The sequence below is a fragment of the Morchella sextelata genome (genome assembly GCF_020137385.1).
Source record: "Morchella sextelata strain SCLS chromosome Unknown scls_4, whole genome shotgun sequence".
Classification (NCBI taxonomy): domain Eukaryota; kingdom Fungi; phylum Ascomycota; class Pezizomycetes; order Pezizales; family Morchellaceae; genus Morchella; species Morchella sextelata.
In genome coordinates this window covers 1,042,314-1,058,956 of record NW_025408619.1, presented here as the reverse complement: position 1 = coordinate 1,058,956, position 16,643 = coordinate 1,042,314, and the positions used below count along the sequence as shown (strand labels likewise).

Here is a 16,643-nt window from a genome sequence, read left to right as displayed (position 1 = left end):
CCACTCAGAGACAATAAATTAATCCGTCGGTCACATTGGTCGAATTATTAACAACCTATACTAGGGAATACTAACCATCTGCCCATCTGTCTGTCTGTCCCTACATCCACGTGTACCTACTAAAGCCAGTGCCAGTGCTCGAAAAAAAAAAAAAAAAAAAAAAAGAACCCTCACCACGTTTCGCCCCCTTCCTCCCGGCAAACAAAAAACAAGCAAGCATCAAGCATCAAGCATCAACCACATGCCCAAGACCGAGTGATAACCCATGATCCACACCACCCACCACCACCACCGGCCGGCGAACCAGGTACGACACGAGTTACAAAACCAAACCAAAACCAAACCAACTCAACTCTCCCCCCCGACTTGCCGCAATTAAAAAAGTGATCGCCCCTACCCTACCTACCTGTTTACGCACGCAATCTCGGTAGATCTATATCATCCCACCGCCCCCCGTACGTACATGTATGCAATTGCCACTTATCTCTCCTGCCTCCCCCACACATACAGACACACCGCGTGACCGCAATTGTAATCCCGACAGCGCGGGAGCTGGAATTGTTTGGAAACAAACCAGCCCAAGACTAAACAGCGGCCGGGGGGAATAGGGGTGGGGTGTGCGCCGGTGTTTGTTAGGCGCGCGAGAAGAGACAGTGAGAGAGATCATGGAAGGGCGCACAAAAAGAGAGAGGGTGAGTTACACGGCAGTGATGTACACGAGTGTCTTCGGCAAACGCACCGTGTGTGGGTGGCTAAGGCATGAAACAGCACATCATATCGCAGGTTACGCCAAATTTTCTGTCTATGTAGGTTACAGACACATATGATCGATCTCTCACTATACTGTGCATACGTGCGTGTGCGTGTGTGGATGGAGCGGGTGAGCGGGCGGGCGGGCGGTAGTTTTGCTTGCTTGTCTGCTTGCTGCTTGTCTACCTAGTGCTAGCTAGCTTCTATCTAACCTTCGCTACCAACCGGGGGTGGCGGCGGACGAGGACAGAGTAAAAAAAAAACAAATTAAAAGTCGCCCAAGTCATCCGGCAGTTGTTTCCCCGGCGGTTCTGTGCGCATGACGCCTGCCTGTCTGGCCGGTCAGTGGGGGGAGCGCGAGAGAGGGAAGGGAAGAGGGGGAGGGTTGCACATAGTTCATCCGAAGCTTTCTGGCTTTCTGGCTGGCTTGTGCGTGGCGCAACATACATGTAGTGTTGGGGAGATAGCATAGAGTACGTAGGTTCGTGTAGGTGGCACCGGGGAGTGCGAATGTGTACTTGCTTGTACTTGCATCCGAAGACCCCTCTCCCTCAGTCTCAGTCCAGGTGTTTTGGGGACTTTACTTTTTTACAATCTATTCCTCCCTTTCCCCTCTATGTACTCCTCCTCATCTACCTTCCCTCCTTCTCCTCCTCCTCCTCCCCCCCCCCCCCCCCCCCCAATACCCATACAACAAACTCAAACAAACCTCCAAACCCCCAAACCCCCATCCCCCATCTCCCCTCGCCTCTAGCACGTCATCCCGTCCTACCCTGTCCGTCCCGTCAGCCCTACGATAGTATAGATACGAATGCTTACTTGCACTTCGGAACATTGATTGCGTACATAATGTATGCCGGATTTTTCCTTTAGTGGGTGGGCGGGTGGGGAGCTAGCGCGCTTGGCGTTCATCCTATACTGAGCGTGGGGGCGAGTGATTTTTCATGTCCCGGAGTGGATGGAGCTAGTGGGGGGTTAGTAGGCTAGTGGTAGAAGGGTGGGGGTCTTGTGGGCGACTACTGGATGATTGGGGGATTGTCTTTTATTATTATTATTATTATTGTTTTGATTACTGGCTGGTTGGGGGATTGTTTTTATTATTATTATTATTTTGATTACTGGTTGCCCCTGGCATATGCGGATGAGACGAGGAAATGTAAAGGAAAAAGATGAGATGCTGATCAGTACTATTTAGTATCGTGAGCGTACCACAGCCCTGATTGAAATACCGGCCTTGATACAGATGGTCCCCTGATCAACAGTATAGTAGAATGCGTCTTCCTCCCAATGTTAACGGTGACCCCATAGAAAACGCCAAACCGCCATCATCGTGAATTGAAAAAAGACAAATATGTCGTTAGTAGAAAATGGGAGGTTTAATCATCAAAACCGAATAGAAAAGTGCAAAATGAAAAAACGTAAACTCCGTTTTTTTGCCCCATAATTTGCCCCATAATTTGTCCCATAATTTGCCCCTCTTAAAAAAAACATGATGAGCCCAAGCAACCTGGCTTTTTTTTTACCCCAAATAAATAACAAAATACCCGGTATGCTCCTCCCTAATATCCGTATCCTAGACTAACAAAACCAGAAACCGCGATGCTTAGATATGAAAAGAAAGCTGAATGAAAAACTGAATAGAAAATGAAAAAGGAAAATGATAAACTGGCTTAAAAAAACAAGACCCATACCGTCATGACCATAAAATAATAAACAAAAATCGAAAAATGAATCATACATGAGGTTCGCACCCATAGCTACCGATTTATAAAACCCAATCATACCGTAACCGCCAGCCCGCGACATGAACTCCACTAAAAAATAACCCGTTAAATAAAAAAAAGACGTGATATGCATGAGCAATTGTTAATAAAAAAATGGCAGTCATAGACACAGGGTGAGAAGGCCCTTGAGACGATTAATGTAGCTTTGGTTTTGGTATGCTTTTTGTTGCTAGTGCCAACTGGGAGGAAAGTTCATTCATATACGAATGAATCTGTTGCACGGTCGACCATGGACGACTTTCTCCTTGGTGTATGGTTGAGGTGTACTCCCGAAGAGGTAAAGCTGTGAGGATTATAGAGCGAAGCATTCCCTATGTTACCAAACATGGTGGAAGGCAAGTCGCCAGTAGAGCGACGAGGTGAAAGAGAAGACAGTCTCTCGGCAAAGTTCTTTTGGGTGTTCGACTCAATGATGAATTCCGATTCTATTTCCGGGGTAGATCTTCCTGTGGATGCCGAAGCACTTGGCGGCGGCGTGATAGTCTGTTGCTCGCTTCTTCCACTAAAGGCAGAGACGCTCTTGATCCTTTCTGAATTGGCCATGCCGTCAACTCCGTGCTGGAGAGCTTCTGGACTAAAGGCTCTTTGGTAAGCACCATGAAACCCAAGAGCCCTCTCAGATTGACTCGGCACCTTTTGATCTGGGACAGTCTCCAAATGAGATGGGGTCTTTCCCTTGCCTTTCCTATCGCCACTCTTCTTGACACCTGTTGACTTTGCTTTTTTGGTACCTTTTGTGTCGTCACCGCCTGAACTACCACTTCCCCCATCAGAACGCCTCCTCTTCTTTCCAACCGTACGATCGGGAATCCCTTCGTCTTCAGCACCTTCTTGATTATCATCACCACCAGCGTTGCCGTTCCCATTTTCGTCCCCATCCCCATCAGGTCCTCTGATAGGTATCGCCATAGTCAATTCAACATTCGGCAACAGCTCCACATCAGGAAACTTTCCACCATTCTCCTGCACTTCCACCTCGATCCTTTCGAGAAGCTTGTAGACATCGCTGATGGTCTTTTCCGTTCCAGTATGGCGCATGATCCAGTTGTTTCCACCGGTAGAGCTTCTACGCCTGGGAGTAGCGGTGCTGTTACGCCTACTGCTCTCCCCACTTGTTGGGCCCCCATCACCGAGCTCAATATCCTCGTCTCCGGCGATATGATCCTCAGCTTCCTCTTCATCCTCCAGTTCCTCTCCGTTTTCACCACCCTCGCGGTTCATCCGAAGTTCCTCACGTCTGCGGACCTTGATCACCCAGTCCTTGACTCCGCCCCAAAGCTCAAGACGTTCACATTGGCGTTTGACTAACAATACCTGCTGTCTAGCAAATCCCCTTGGGTTACGATATCTAGAACGTTGGTAATGTTTACGGCAGTAGTAAACCCAAACGTTTTTAGGGATCTGCCTTGTTGAAAGTTTGTTACGCCCAAAAATGTGAGATACCACCTTCCGAAGCGGGGAACCAGTGGTGCAGCTGGCGCAGTAAGAACATTTTGGCGATTGTACCAAGAAGTCATGTGGAGACGAGACTGTATGTAGTGGGCCGGTGCTAGAGTTAGTAGAAGGCCCAGCATCCATAGGCGGGGCGACAGGTTCCTGTCTAGGCGTGGCAGCCTCTGGTATTGGGAGGAACAAAGGAGTATCCCGGTTGTAAGCATGCTCATGAACTGATCTGGCTACTAAAGCAGATCTCTGGGCCTGGAGAGAACGGGAATCTCGGACATTGCTCATTGAACCTTCATCCTCAATAGTCCTTCCAGTCGAAGCCACGGATCCCGCAGAAGCGGGCCTCAGTTCAGGGCTAAAATTTGTCAGCACAGGTAAAAATACGAAGACCCTGGGCTGAGAACTTACTCAATATCCACCTGAAACGTTCTACTGCTATTAACAGGCATATGGTTTGATGAAGTACGAATATTATGGTCGGAATGTCTCAGTGAGCTACCACTACCTCTACGGCCAGCCAAAGCCTCTGCTGCCTCTACCTCGAGACTCCTACGGCCATGGACCGTAGAAGCTCCCATTGCTACTTCTGCAAAGCTCAACAGGGTATCATAAGGGCCATGGTTTTGCGGTGGGGGTGGATATGCGGAAGACTGATATTGCTGCTGCTGCTGCGTAAAGGCGACATACGAACTCGATGGAGATGAAGAGAAATAGCTGATATCAGACGTCTGATGGTGGTAATGATGAGATGTTGAGCGTGGTGACAAGGCAACTTCCGAAGAATTAGGGTTGGCAGAAATGGGGTGATTATTATTGCTTAAAGGTGGAAGAAGCCTTCCGGGGAAAGAAGAACCAGGGCTAATAGTAGATTCGTTTATTTTATCGTTTGTATAAGAATTCTCAGCGCTTGAAGTTGCATTAGAATGATGATGATGGGCTGCCATGGGAATCTCTAACGGACTGGTAGCAGCAGTTGACTGCAGTGAGGGCCCGCTGTAAGAACTACGGGAGGAGATCGTAGATTGGTTATTACTGTTGGACTGATAGTCTCTGTAAGCTGGAGTGAAATGATGTTCGTCTGTGGGGCTACGGGACTGAACAGGAGAATTTTCGATGTTCTGGGCCATATGATCCTGGGGCCTATTCTTGTAACCAGAGGTACCTCTAATGCTACTGTTACTGAAGGCAGTATCGGCGGACCTTTGGGGAATATTCGAAGATGGAGAATTGTTGAGAACAAAGTTGATATCCATGGTAAAGTAATTGACCTGGTTGAAGTGTATTTGGAAAGTTTAGCTACCGTTGACGTGGTGTTAAGACCGTTATGCCGTTGCCAGTGGTTGTTGACGGAGAATTTGAGTGGGCGACAGTTGCGTTTGCTCAGTGATCGTGACCTACGGGAGCTGTCGGTACGTGCCACGACGATCAGTGGGAAAACGCTGTGATGTGTTTGAGCGTTGATTGGGGGGGAAGGAATAAAATCGTTGGTGGATGAGATGGGTGGGAGAAGAAGCGGATGTCAACACGGGGTGCGTTATAAGGACTTGTTCCCAATGGATGGGATCCAATTCTATGTAGGATCGTGAAAAAGGGTAAGGCAAGGGTACGCTGAGCGGTTTCTACTGTAGGTAGGTGATGACTGTCTGTCTGGACGTCTGGATACCCGCCTCGACCAGCCAGCCAGAGAGAAATGGACCCAGGAAGCGAATTGGGTGGCGTTGAATAGACTCTTGATCTGGAGCCCCTCCCTACAAGGTAGTAGTAGCGGTAGTAGTAGTAGGTAGTAGTAGTAGTATGTCTCTCTTTCCCCCCTCCTCTCTATCTCTGCACAGTTCTTCTCCTCTGTATGTTCTTTCTCTGTCGTTATTCCTCGAGCTCTTTTTTCTCTTTTCTTTTCTTTTTCTATATTGCCTCTGCTTTTTCCTTTTTCCTTTCTCTTACAAGCCCTATCTGTCCCTGATGATGAGAATTCTATTTGGGCAGAGAAACAATAGGGCAAGGATTGAGAGAGAAAGATGGAAGTAAAAAAGGCACGAGTTCCCCGACGATAGAAGTGAGCGATGACGGAGAGGCTCGCTGACGCTGCACACAACCAACCAGATGCGGCAACACAAGCAGTTGGCAGCAGCACAGCAAGCAGCAACAGAGAGCAACAAAAAGGCAGCAGCAGAAAGAGGAGGGATTGAAATCCGCAGTCAAATCAAGTCAGGTCACCTCCCTCCTCCCCCCGCAAAATAAAAGATAGAATTGGGGGATCGGGATCTTTTTTTCGTGTGGGGGGGGGGGGGGGGGGGATGGTTGTTCAGCTGATGTGGGGACCCGTTTAAACTTCCGCTCGAGGACAACTGCTGCCCGTAATGCTTTCTAGAGGAATGATCGGACGACGATAGTAGCTTTCGCGGGAGAGCGAGAGGCGTCAGTGAGAAGTGGGAAGTGAGATCGCAGCCAAGAAGGAGCGAGAGCTGGCGGCGCAAGCAACGGAGATACCAAGTGCGAATGAGTGAGCAAGCAAGATTGGGCAGCAGGACGCAAATAATAGATTGAGTATAGTTATGGTAGGTAGTGATGCTGATGATGCTCCCGCCAGTGTACTTGCTAATGATGCTGATGCTGGTGATGATGATAACGGAAGCAGGGACGGTTGTTCATAGGAATTAACGAACAAGTGAATGGATCCCAATTCCAAATAAAAAATAATAATAATAAATTAATAAAAACAATGATATTAAGTTCATTGCGTTCGGGCAGAGACGTTTGGTCAATATTAGCATGGTCATATGTTTTTTGGTAACCTTTTTTTCTTCTTCCTCCCGCGGAGTTTTTTACTTTCTTTTTTCACTCGATTAATCCTCTTTACTCTTTCTTCACACAAATTGGTATATATCCAATCTTCCATTTCGAGTCTCTTGACATCTTCCCTCATAGAGTACTTGAATGGCTTGATTGCGAATCTCCTCCACCTCCTCTCTGCATCTCGACCCTCTCGTTCTCCCTCTAAGGCTTGCATGCGACTCAACGCACGACACCGCGCCAACTGCAGGCCAATAAACTTTATGAGATCCGCGCCAGTGCACGAACCAGTAACGGTCGCGCTGGCGATCCTAGCAAAGGGAAGGGAAGGACCCTGTAGGCTGTTCCTGGCGCTGCTCTAAGCAACCTCAAGAAAAGGCTCGGAAAATAGAAATGGCCATGGAAGAATACAAAAAAAAAAAAAAAACTCAACAGTGCCGCTGATCCTTTTGAGGAAGACAAATCAAGAAGGGGGGCAAAATAGGTTGTTAATCAAACAAGGCAACAGCAAGCAGGAGCAGCAAGTGCCTGTTGTTTGTTTGCTTGCAAAGTTATTACTTCTACTGCTGCTGCTGCTTCTTACTGCTGCTACCAGGGATGGGATGGGATGACTGGGCTCGTGCAGGAAAGCAAGCAAATGCTAACTGCTGCAGTGCCCGCCTGGAGGCAAAGGAAGGGAAAAAAAGTTCAAGGGTTGTGTGTTTGTGCCCGAAAACGATACCCTGGAGCTGTCCCCGTCTAGTCAAAATTAGGATAAGCGCTTCGAGAGCTTGGGCGGGGATGACGATTGGGGCCTTATGCGAGAACCATAGCTATGCGGGGAAGGAAGGGGCTTCCTCTACTACCGCAAAACTTCCCCCCAGAAAGAAACTTGGCCGGTAAACAGTCTGATCTTGGTTCAACCCTACATCCATCCACCCATTTTCCGCTACCACGGCGCGGCCGCTACTCCACTATTAGGTACAATCCTTAACGTACGGTAACTCATGACAGCGAAAAAGAAAAGAAAGGCGTTCTAAAGAAATAATTGAGGAATAGCTAACTAACTTTACGTTTTTCAAGACATACTTTACTCTAGGCAGGGGAAAGAAAAAAGCCACATGGCCGCTGACAATCCCAAGACGTCCACCTTAACTATACCCAAGAGAGTATAAAAAAGGTGCTCGGACGACATCGCGGGGTTACAGTACTTACTTGTGCGATGCGCGATGCGCGATGTGCGATAGCTAATTACAGATGCCGCTGTTGCAGTATGTATGTACATACAACATCCACAGGTAGGTAGTAGAGTAATCATAATAGTGGTGGGGATATGATTATCCTCGCAGTCGATCGAGAAAAAGAGAGTGAGGGCAAGCTCGAGAAGAACTCGATGAAGGGGGAAAAATCATGTACATACATACAGAGAGTACTTTCACAGTCTAGAGGAGAGGCAGCCTGCGTCCGCAACGACCAGGCTTTGGCGATTTTCTGCCGCAAAGATCAACCCGGTTTTGACCTGGGCAGAGTTGAGGGGATCTACTTTTTTTGCCCACCCTCAGTCATCTTCACTCCCGGCTCCTGTCAATTTTTTCCTTTCACCCCCCTTCTACTGGTGGGCCATGGGTAGCGCAGTTTACTTGAAACCTCGAAACACTCATTCCGAGAAGGTGAAAAGATAGGGTTTTTGATAAACATCCGTGTAATGCATAAAGATTTCCATCCCGACTGGATGAAAAGGAAAAGACCTCCTTTCGGCCTCCGGATCGCGCGGCCTCTGTCGGGTGATTCAAAGCGAAAGGCGCCGTTACATGAGGAATATATAAAGAACTGGCCTGTGCTGTCCAGCAGCTGTAAAGCACAGTCTGTGGTGGTAGTACGTCTACCTACTTTGGATCAAGCAAGAAAATATAGGATGAACTGGTCACTACTGTCATTTCGAACACCCCCTCCCCCCTCAATTAATCATTATCTTCCTCCTCTTCCCTCTTCCGCGTACCAGTCACCCCCTCCCCTCTCTTCGGCGCGGCACAACTGTGTCACGGTACTTCATCTACCGCTCTGGTTGTACGTACACATTTTGAATGTACCTCCTACCAAGTACTCTACTCTAATCGATCTAGAGTACGGTACATACAAGTTCGGCGTAAGTCAAACTTTGGGGCTTTGATCAGTAGATGTAGTGACTTCATGCACCCCTTGACAAGATGAGGCTCCTTCGTCCATCCCCCGGGGGGGGGGGGGGGGGGTTCCTATGGAGGATTGGTTTCTCGACCAATAGAAATGCTTGGTATATACATTAATACGTATCGATCAACCACAATGATGTAGTATGCCCAGGGTCCACTGGTAGTGAGCGCACACTCATGTTACTCTCTACTCACTGGCTAGCACGTAGGTAGTTACATCTTCACTGACTGCCTGGCGCTGCAACAAGCTGATATTTGCAAAACGCGGCAATTAAAAAAAAAATTCATGATCAGGGAACATGGCCCTTTATCGTCCGTATCGTGGTCGATGTACCGTACGTCGTATGTACGTCCCAACCTCAAAGCTCGCCTCCTCTCCCCAGGCCCTGGTCGCCGTTAAAGCGAAGTTGTCGTCTGATTGAATTCTTCTCGTCCTAGGCCTAGTTGGCCTGTGATCGTGAACCATATGAGTCCTCCATCCCCCTCCCAATTGAGACCCAACCCGGGTGGAGTAAAAAAATTATTCATCATTTAGGGTACAGATTTCTGTCTCTCCCTCTCCCTCTCCCTCTCCCTCTCTTTGACGACCATATTTGCCAAGGCTCTCCTCCCTCCCAGCTGAATTTCCCCTCCCATAAAATTGTTAAAAAAATAAGTGGTAGAAAATTCTCCGCGCGGATGACTCGTGGAAAATAGTCACGATCGATCGGGATTGAATTCAAGCTTAAGCTCAATGGTAACCAGCTGGGGCTGGCCGCTACTTTCCTGGGGTAACCGCGTGTGTACAAATATGTACGTACGTACGTGGTGGATGAAAAGCACCCCCCGCGGTGGAGGAGAGATGTCACGATACCTACCTACCTGGCTACTTAATTACGCTCCCAGCTACATACAGTAGTTAGTAGCATACAAAACAGAGCTGGTTAGTAGGTAATTGGAAAGTAAAATAGTCACACGCCTCTTTCCCTTCCTCTATTCTCAAGGAAAAATAAAATAAAGACAAAAAAGAATGAAAATGGATTCCCCATGCTAGGCAAGCCATATTAGACAGCCAACAAACAGCGGCAGCAGCAGCAGCGGGCAAAAGCAATCAATACTAGCAACGTGATCTGATCGGCCGCCGTCACAACTCTCTATCGAGTCTCCGCCGTTCGTCTTATTAACACTCCCCGTTACGGATGCGCATTCCCCACCCAGGCAGCAGCAGCAGCAGGTAGCTTTCTCTCTGGCCAATTTCTCATATAAGCCCAGCCCTGCCTTGTCCGACCCTAATCATGAACATGAGTAGCTAGAGGTAGCCAATGTACCGAGACACAGTACTGTTGGCTAGCTAGTTACCAATCGGTACCGGTCCGTTTGCGTACCACAGTGTACAGGTCGGAAAATAAAAGAATTTCGGACCACGAGTTCATTAGGAAGTGGAACTGGGGATTTGCCAATGGGTGATGTTTCAACCAGGAACTAAGCATTGGAATGGATTGTCATGTCCGGCCGTGCGTAGGATAGAAATTCTAGGGCTTGCAGGCCATGACCACGCGCGGTTCCAAACTGGTTAATGGTTGGGTGCATAACTGACTTAATTAGGTAGTGCTCTGTTACTATATATTGATATATTGTTTAGCTGTGTTTGTCCCATGAAGGGTGAACTAGAGATTAATATCGGGAGAGGTTATGAGGTGAGGCGGAGGAGGGTGAGGGGGGGGGAGGGTAGAGGGGGGGGGGGGGGTATTGAGAGGGGTGAGGAGGTTACGGCCTGGTCTGCCTGTCTTTAAACAGTTTGTACATACTGTTTCCAGGCCCGATCTGCAAAATACAAACTCTCTTCTTTCTCCGCCTCCTACCATTCGCTGATGACGCAGGCTAGGGATAACTGAGTATCGAACATGTTGTGAGGGGCCGTCCGGGAGGGGCATGAGAAGAAAAAACAATCTCGTCCGGAAAAACCTGATGGGAGTTAATGAAGCTGGCTGGCTGACTGACTGACTGATTGACAGGTCTTACTTAGGTACGGGTAGAGTAGAGGAGACGAAAGCCGGTTCTGTAGATTGTGTAACTCCGGGATTTGTTTTTTCCTAGCTGGCCCTACAAGCATCTATCATAAGTTATCATCTACCAGGGAGGGTGGGACAGCTGAAATCTCGCCTCGTTAATTTTGACGATAGCCATGGGTTGCCGAGGCTTGGTATTTTGAGAAGTGAGCATGAGCATGAGCGTGGTGGTATTGATACGACCGCCTCTCTCATAATTTCATGTTCTATTGGAATGAAGTGTGTGTGAGCTTTATGAGTGGATACGATATTGCTAGCGCTTTTAATTTTTCTCTTTCTCTCTATTCTACTCTACATGGTTGCAGCAGCTGACTGGATGACTGACAGACGTGCGAGTATATTTATGCGTAACTACACTTTACTTCAGGTAACTTACTCCATCATGTAGTTATTCTGTTTCAGATATCAAAAAACGGAAAAGTCGTTAGGAGCAGTTGCAGGGCTGAAGGGTGGAAAGAAAGAAAGCAAAAAAACCAGTTTCTCAAAGATATGTCCTGAAACATGGGTTTCGGAGAGACGCGGTTGGTGGTCGGGGATTAGATCTCGCGCCGCCTCACCATTCAGTGTCCGCACTCTATCCCCCCTGTCTACACCATCATCCCCGCCGGTGACATAAACCATCGTTTTGAAAAGAGACAGAAAGAAAAAAAACGCACACCGACCGACCAACGACGATCAATCAATCTGATTCATCAAACAACATCAAAATACCTAGCCGATACTCAACAGTACGGTAGATAAAATGCTCCCCTCGATCCGTGTCTATCCCCTCCCCCCCCCCTTTCTCTCCAAACACCATCCAATCAAAACCCGAAACCCATGAAGAGCATCTGTTCAATTAACTCTACAGCACTGCCAACCCCGGCCTCGACAGTGAGGTCTCGTGGACGCCATCGGTTCCATAACCATTGGGCCGTTGTTGCGGCGCGCCCATTCATGCCCAATCACTCGTGCACAGACCAACAACGCACGCACATCCCACCATCCTTGACCCCAGCAGCGGCATATGTACATACTCTACAGGCTACATACGCCAGCTATCTGCACACAATTTTTTTCCGGCCCGTCCTCTCCTCTCTCTGCTAACTACAGAGAGAGTAGTGAGTGACTGAGACAACGAGGGTCCTGGAGACATCTGATCATGAGGCTATGGTGCTAAAGCAGCGATTGGGTGCAGATGGGGAGAGGTACCTAAGGTTTGGGCCGGATGTGTGCCTAAAGTGCGCCCGCCTTCCTACCTGGGTGGAAAGCTGAAGATTTTATAAGTTCGTACAGGTACATATGCGGACGTCGAATATTTTTCATTCCCAGTATCAGTTCGCCTATTTGACTGCACTGTTGGGGTATTAAGCCAGGTGGACCGTGTATGCAATTAATTGAGACTCCTCTCGGTATCTAGCGTCGTTCCAAGTGGCGAAAAGGAAAAGGGAAAAAATAACTTTGGATGAATCAACCCCAATATGGCGCGGGTCGAGAGCAGCGACTAATCATTGCATGGGTTCATCATGAACTATCACTCATGGATCTGCGACAATCAAATTAGATCCCCAGATTCTCCCCCTTACCAGCTACCCTATCTTTCCATATCCCTATCTTACCCTGCCCTACCATATCTAATCCCAATCCCTGGCTCCTTTCACTGCTAAGACCTCAATCTTTTATCTCCGAGTGGATTCCGACTAGCACATTTCTCCTTGATATGATAGTGGCGCATAGGTTGGTCAGCCAGGCAAGCAGGCAGAATTGTCCCCTGGATCTTAAGCTCGCATTCAAAATAGATCTTAGACATCAGCCCCGGCCATAGTTGACGTCCCAGACAATGCGGAAGTGCCAGTGACAGTGCCAGTTGTTGCACAACCATGGCAGTTAGCTGTAGGTCGCGGTACACGGTAGGACAGGTATCAGTCAAATTCGATCTATTGATTCCTGATCCAGAAAGGAAAAACATCGACAGAAACCATTTCTCAACATTGACCTATAAGTACGGTAGATCCTATCTACAAGAGCCCAGCTCCACTATTTTTACCGCTAACCAAGGATTGAGTCTAACAAGGAAGCTAGATAGAGACCAGGGGGAGCTTCGTCCGATTTTAATCGAGAAACCAGATTAGACAACACAGAGAGGAACAAGGCTTATGAAAATGCCTTTGGCCACCTGTCCAGTTGAAACGCAGGACGGCCGAAAAACGAAACACAAGGTTTGAGCTTGGGCCCGGAAAATGTCTGGCCTTCTCTAGCTGCTGCCACCCGGGCCGCGATATATAGGTTATTTTCTCTGAGGCAATCGAGGAACCTAAAATAATCGAATTTCCCCTTCCAACCCCTTCCATATCAACCACGGCCACCCTTACTGGCGGTTAAGCGGTATCGCTCCACGGGATACCCGGACACCTATAAGCTAGCCGCCTAGCACATACAGTATATTTAGCTGTTTCTCAGGAGTCAGGAGTGCTTAAGCAAATCTTTTTTAGTCTTTTCTGCGACCGTGGCCTTACAATAGTCAGCGTCACACATAGTGAAAAAAATCAAAAGCGGGGTAAATTATTCTCTTGAGGTCACAGCTGTAGTTGTAGAATATATCGGACCCTTTCACAGCATTAATCACAAGATTAAATTGCAAAATATCTTCCACGGGGATTAAGTGATGTGCCGTGGTTACCCATCCATTTCTTGGACAACCTCGAGTATTAAATGGATTAACCGAAGGTTTCACTGTGTTATGGACATAAGCCATCACTCGTCTGTTCATCCAAAGTTGGGCCTAGATGGCCATTTCCACTCAGACCACCGATAGGGAGGGCCGTAGGACAAAAATTTGCTCGCCGAATTAACTCAGACCTGCGTTTCAAAATCTTAATAAGGTGTTTAAACCTCCTAGACCATACCATCTGTTCTGGAAGTTGTTTTGTGTCCTTTGTACAAATCACTTACGTACATGCATCCGCATGATGTGTTTCCGCCACTATCTATTGCGCAGGTCATGGTTATTAATCATGTCAACGTGATCGTTGGTTGCGTGGGGAGTTTCGTCCTGTTTATCGAGTGATCTCTCATGAAACACATGGTTCCTTCGTGATAGGTTCAAATGCACGTAATTTGCCGACCTTTTTACTTATTTTTGCACAAGCGCATAAGCTATTTCTACTTCAGGGGCTTTACAGGACCTAAGAACGGGAATAGTTAACATTACAAGCGAACAGATATGAATGCACGTACCCCGGCTTTCTTTGGAATTCCACTTTTCAGCTCCAGATACGAATCCGAGTGCGTGAAGGAGGTGGAAAGCCATCATGTATGTTAACTAAATCGTAAGTATATACGCAAGTGTATAAGGAGCCCTGTACCTATGGTTAGTCGAAGAAACCTCCTATGCAACTATGAGACCGAATGGGCCATGGCTGAGCCCGCCCTCCTTTATCAGGGGTTCATCAATTGCGAACCCACTCGGCCCGAGTTCACAGATCAATAGCTTTTTCACGTATGTCCTCCTTATCAGATAGGGTGTCGGTTCCTGACATCAGAGAGTAAGCCTCTTCCAGAAAATGCTAGCCGCGTCGCTTGCTGCAGGGGACGTTGCTCTGGGAAGGGCCTGGATTCGCTGTATGTCTCAACCGTACATACGGACGATCTACGAAACATCTCTTTTTGCCTTGGCCCCCACATAGTGGGCCATCACTTAGTCTCCGTGAATCATTTTTTCGGAATATTTTTCTAGGATCTTGCTCTACTGCTCACTACAGTAGTATTATCAATAAAGAGGCTCGATCATTGCAATTCCTTACTGGACACTAGTTGTTCGTCATTATTGGAAAAAGCAAACGGAATGTCGCTTTCCTTGCTTTCTTACCCCTTTGCAATATGTACAGTGACTGTACATAATATCCTTCCATCGAGGATCAATGTCGCCATTGCATCGCATACGCGATCTGGGGAGCGGATGAGATATGTGACCTGCACATGCTTATTAACGACATATATATAGGCAAAAGCTCGACCATGAGAGTTATCATCATACTCACCTGTTTAATGAATATCCGCGCAGAAGCTCAAAGGATGTTCACGAGCAGTTTTGAAACAGGGAACCATCGGGAGATTAAATCTCTCGCACGAGAAGTTCTGTTATAACCTTAATTCGCGCTCAAACATGCTATCTTTGCGGCCACGTACTTCATGCTTAAGAAACCTTTAGCGGTTAGCTCAGGGATAGCGTTTTAACGAAACCAATGATTGTTGATCATTGCATCGCCACTCTATCAATTAGGCCCGTGTTCTTGGAGCGAGCTAGTTGAGGCATGACCGCGATGCGGAAGAGAGAGAAGGAGCAGGAGCCCAGAAATTGTACTGTGTTAGTGGTTCTCATACAATAGCTACCTCACAGATAAGGTATACGGGTTCTATTATAGAGGTGACCTTATAGTATGACAAATGGCATACTCTGAATGGACCTTCGGTCCAGACTCGTAATGATTATAGCCGTCATATTCAACTCCTTGCTTATATCTCTACAGTATTAGTCTCACAAGACAGAAGCATTAAGTCATTGCAAATTGTAGCTAGTTTCTTAAACTCCCTTATATAGTTCAGACTGTGAAGCGTTATATACAATTTATGACTGAGAAGTGGAAATTATATACTTGATTGAATGCATAGATTGAATAGACCAGCCTTTCCGAAAACCACAATCTAATTCTACGTTACCAAAATTAAAGACAAATTTCTATATATCCCTGGTCCATGTACGTGGCATTTTTGATAGTCTCGTGGCCTTAAGCATAGGACATCACTCGCATCAGGCATTTTTTTTCTTGATCTTGGTTGACAACATAACACACGATTTCAACTACATAGGTTATTTCATTTATTCTTATAGTTAACGTAAGTCATAGAATATTACACTCCTTGTTCAATGTTCTGAGATGGAGCCGAGTTCATAAAGCTAGGAGGTGATAGCCTAGTGTAGTACGTAGCCCATGAACCGTCTCAGGCAGAGTTGCGCCCTGCTTCGAGATACCTACCTCAAGAGAGACGTGAATTATCTAGTCTCTGTGGAACTCATCTAGCAGCAAAACCACCCTAGTTCTTGATACTGGAGGGAAAACCAGCTCCACCAAGCCCGCATTAGAATATATCTACAGAGGTAATATTTAGTTACCTGGTTGAGTGAGGGAAACCTCAACAGCCCCTGAAGCTTTCAAGAACCCCTATAATGTTTCCTATGAGCTTGCATAGAGACACAGGCTTGCCCCATGTCATTCAATAGCGATGATCGCTTAGGCTCGTCTCGTCACTTCTCATGAGCCCAGGCCCAAGACTTATGCGAGTGATATCTTATGAAGGGGCCGAGTGTATTCTTATGCGGGCGTCCTTGTCTTCTGGACGCTAGCCACCCCAAAAGGTAGAACTTTTGGATGCAAGCCTCCTATCGGTCCCTCGGATAAACCCAGAGACAAATAGGGGACTGTGCAACCCCCGCGAGGAGTGAAGTAGAAGGAGCAAAAAAAAAAAAAAATGGGTGCTCGAGAGAGTGAAAGACTCGACGAGAGGGGAGGGCAGTGGAATATATGGACCCTTTTCGGCCCCTCGGACAGCGCCCAGGGACAAGTAAGGGTCATACTTCCTCTTTACAGAGGAAGCAACAGCGGGGACGAGAACAATGG

General features: G+C 47.4%; 3 protein-coding genes across 3 annotated transcripts; 2 read left to right on the top strand and 1 right to left on the bottom strand.

The window, feature by feature from the left end:
• Window positions 1–2,726: 2,726 nt before the first annotated feature.
• H6S33_010196 (uncharacterized protein) lies at window positions 2,727–5,233 on the bottom strand (the record flags this gene model as incomplete). The annotated part of the gene is made up of 4 exons (XM_044841554.1): window positions 2,727–3,108; window positions 3,168–3,219; window positions 3,266–4,335; window positions 4,389–5,233. 4 exons carry the CDS (start codon window positions 5,231–5,233, stop codon window positions 2,727–2,729), a joined length of 2,349 nt encoding a protein of 782 aa, XP_044697339.1.
• Window positions 5,234–5,995: 762 nt separating this feature from the next.
• On the top strand, window positions 5,996–7,904 carry H6S33_010195 (uncharacterized protein; the record flags this gene model as incomplete). The annotated part of the gene is made up of 8 exons (XM_044841553.1): window positions 5,996–6,010; window positions 6,081–6,184; window positions 6,520–6,535; window positions 6,613–6,645; window positions 6,749–6,767; window positions 6,906–7,106; window positions 7,731–7,744; window positions 7,833–7,904. The coding sequence occupies 8 exons, from the start codon at window positions 5,996–5,998 to the stop codon at window positions 7,902–7,904; spliced, it is 474 nt and encodes a 157-aa protein (XP_044697338.1).
• Window positions 7,905–8,664: 760 nt separating this feature from the next.
• H6S33_010194 (uncharacterized protein) lies at window positions 8,665–9,393 on the top strand (the record flags this gene model as incomplete). Its single annotated transcript, XM_044841552.1, has 5 exons — window positions 8,665–8,816; window positions 8,873–8,895; window positions 9,081–9,143; window positions 9,233–9,280; window positions 9,377–9,393. The coding sequence occupies 5 exons, from the start codon at window positions 8,665–8,667 to the stop codon at window positions 9,391–9,393; spliced, it is 303 nt and encodes a 100-aa protein (XP_044697337.1).
• Between the last annotated feature and the right edge of the window lie 7,250 nt (window positions 9,394–16,643).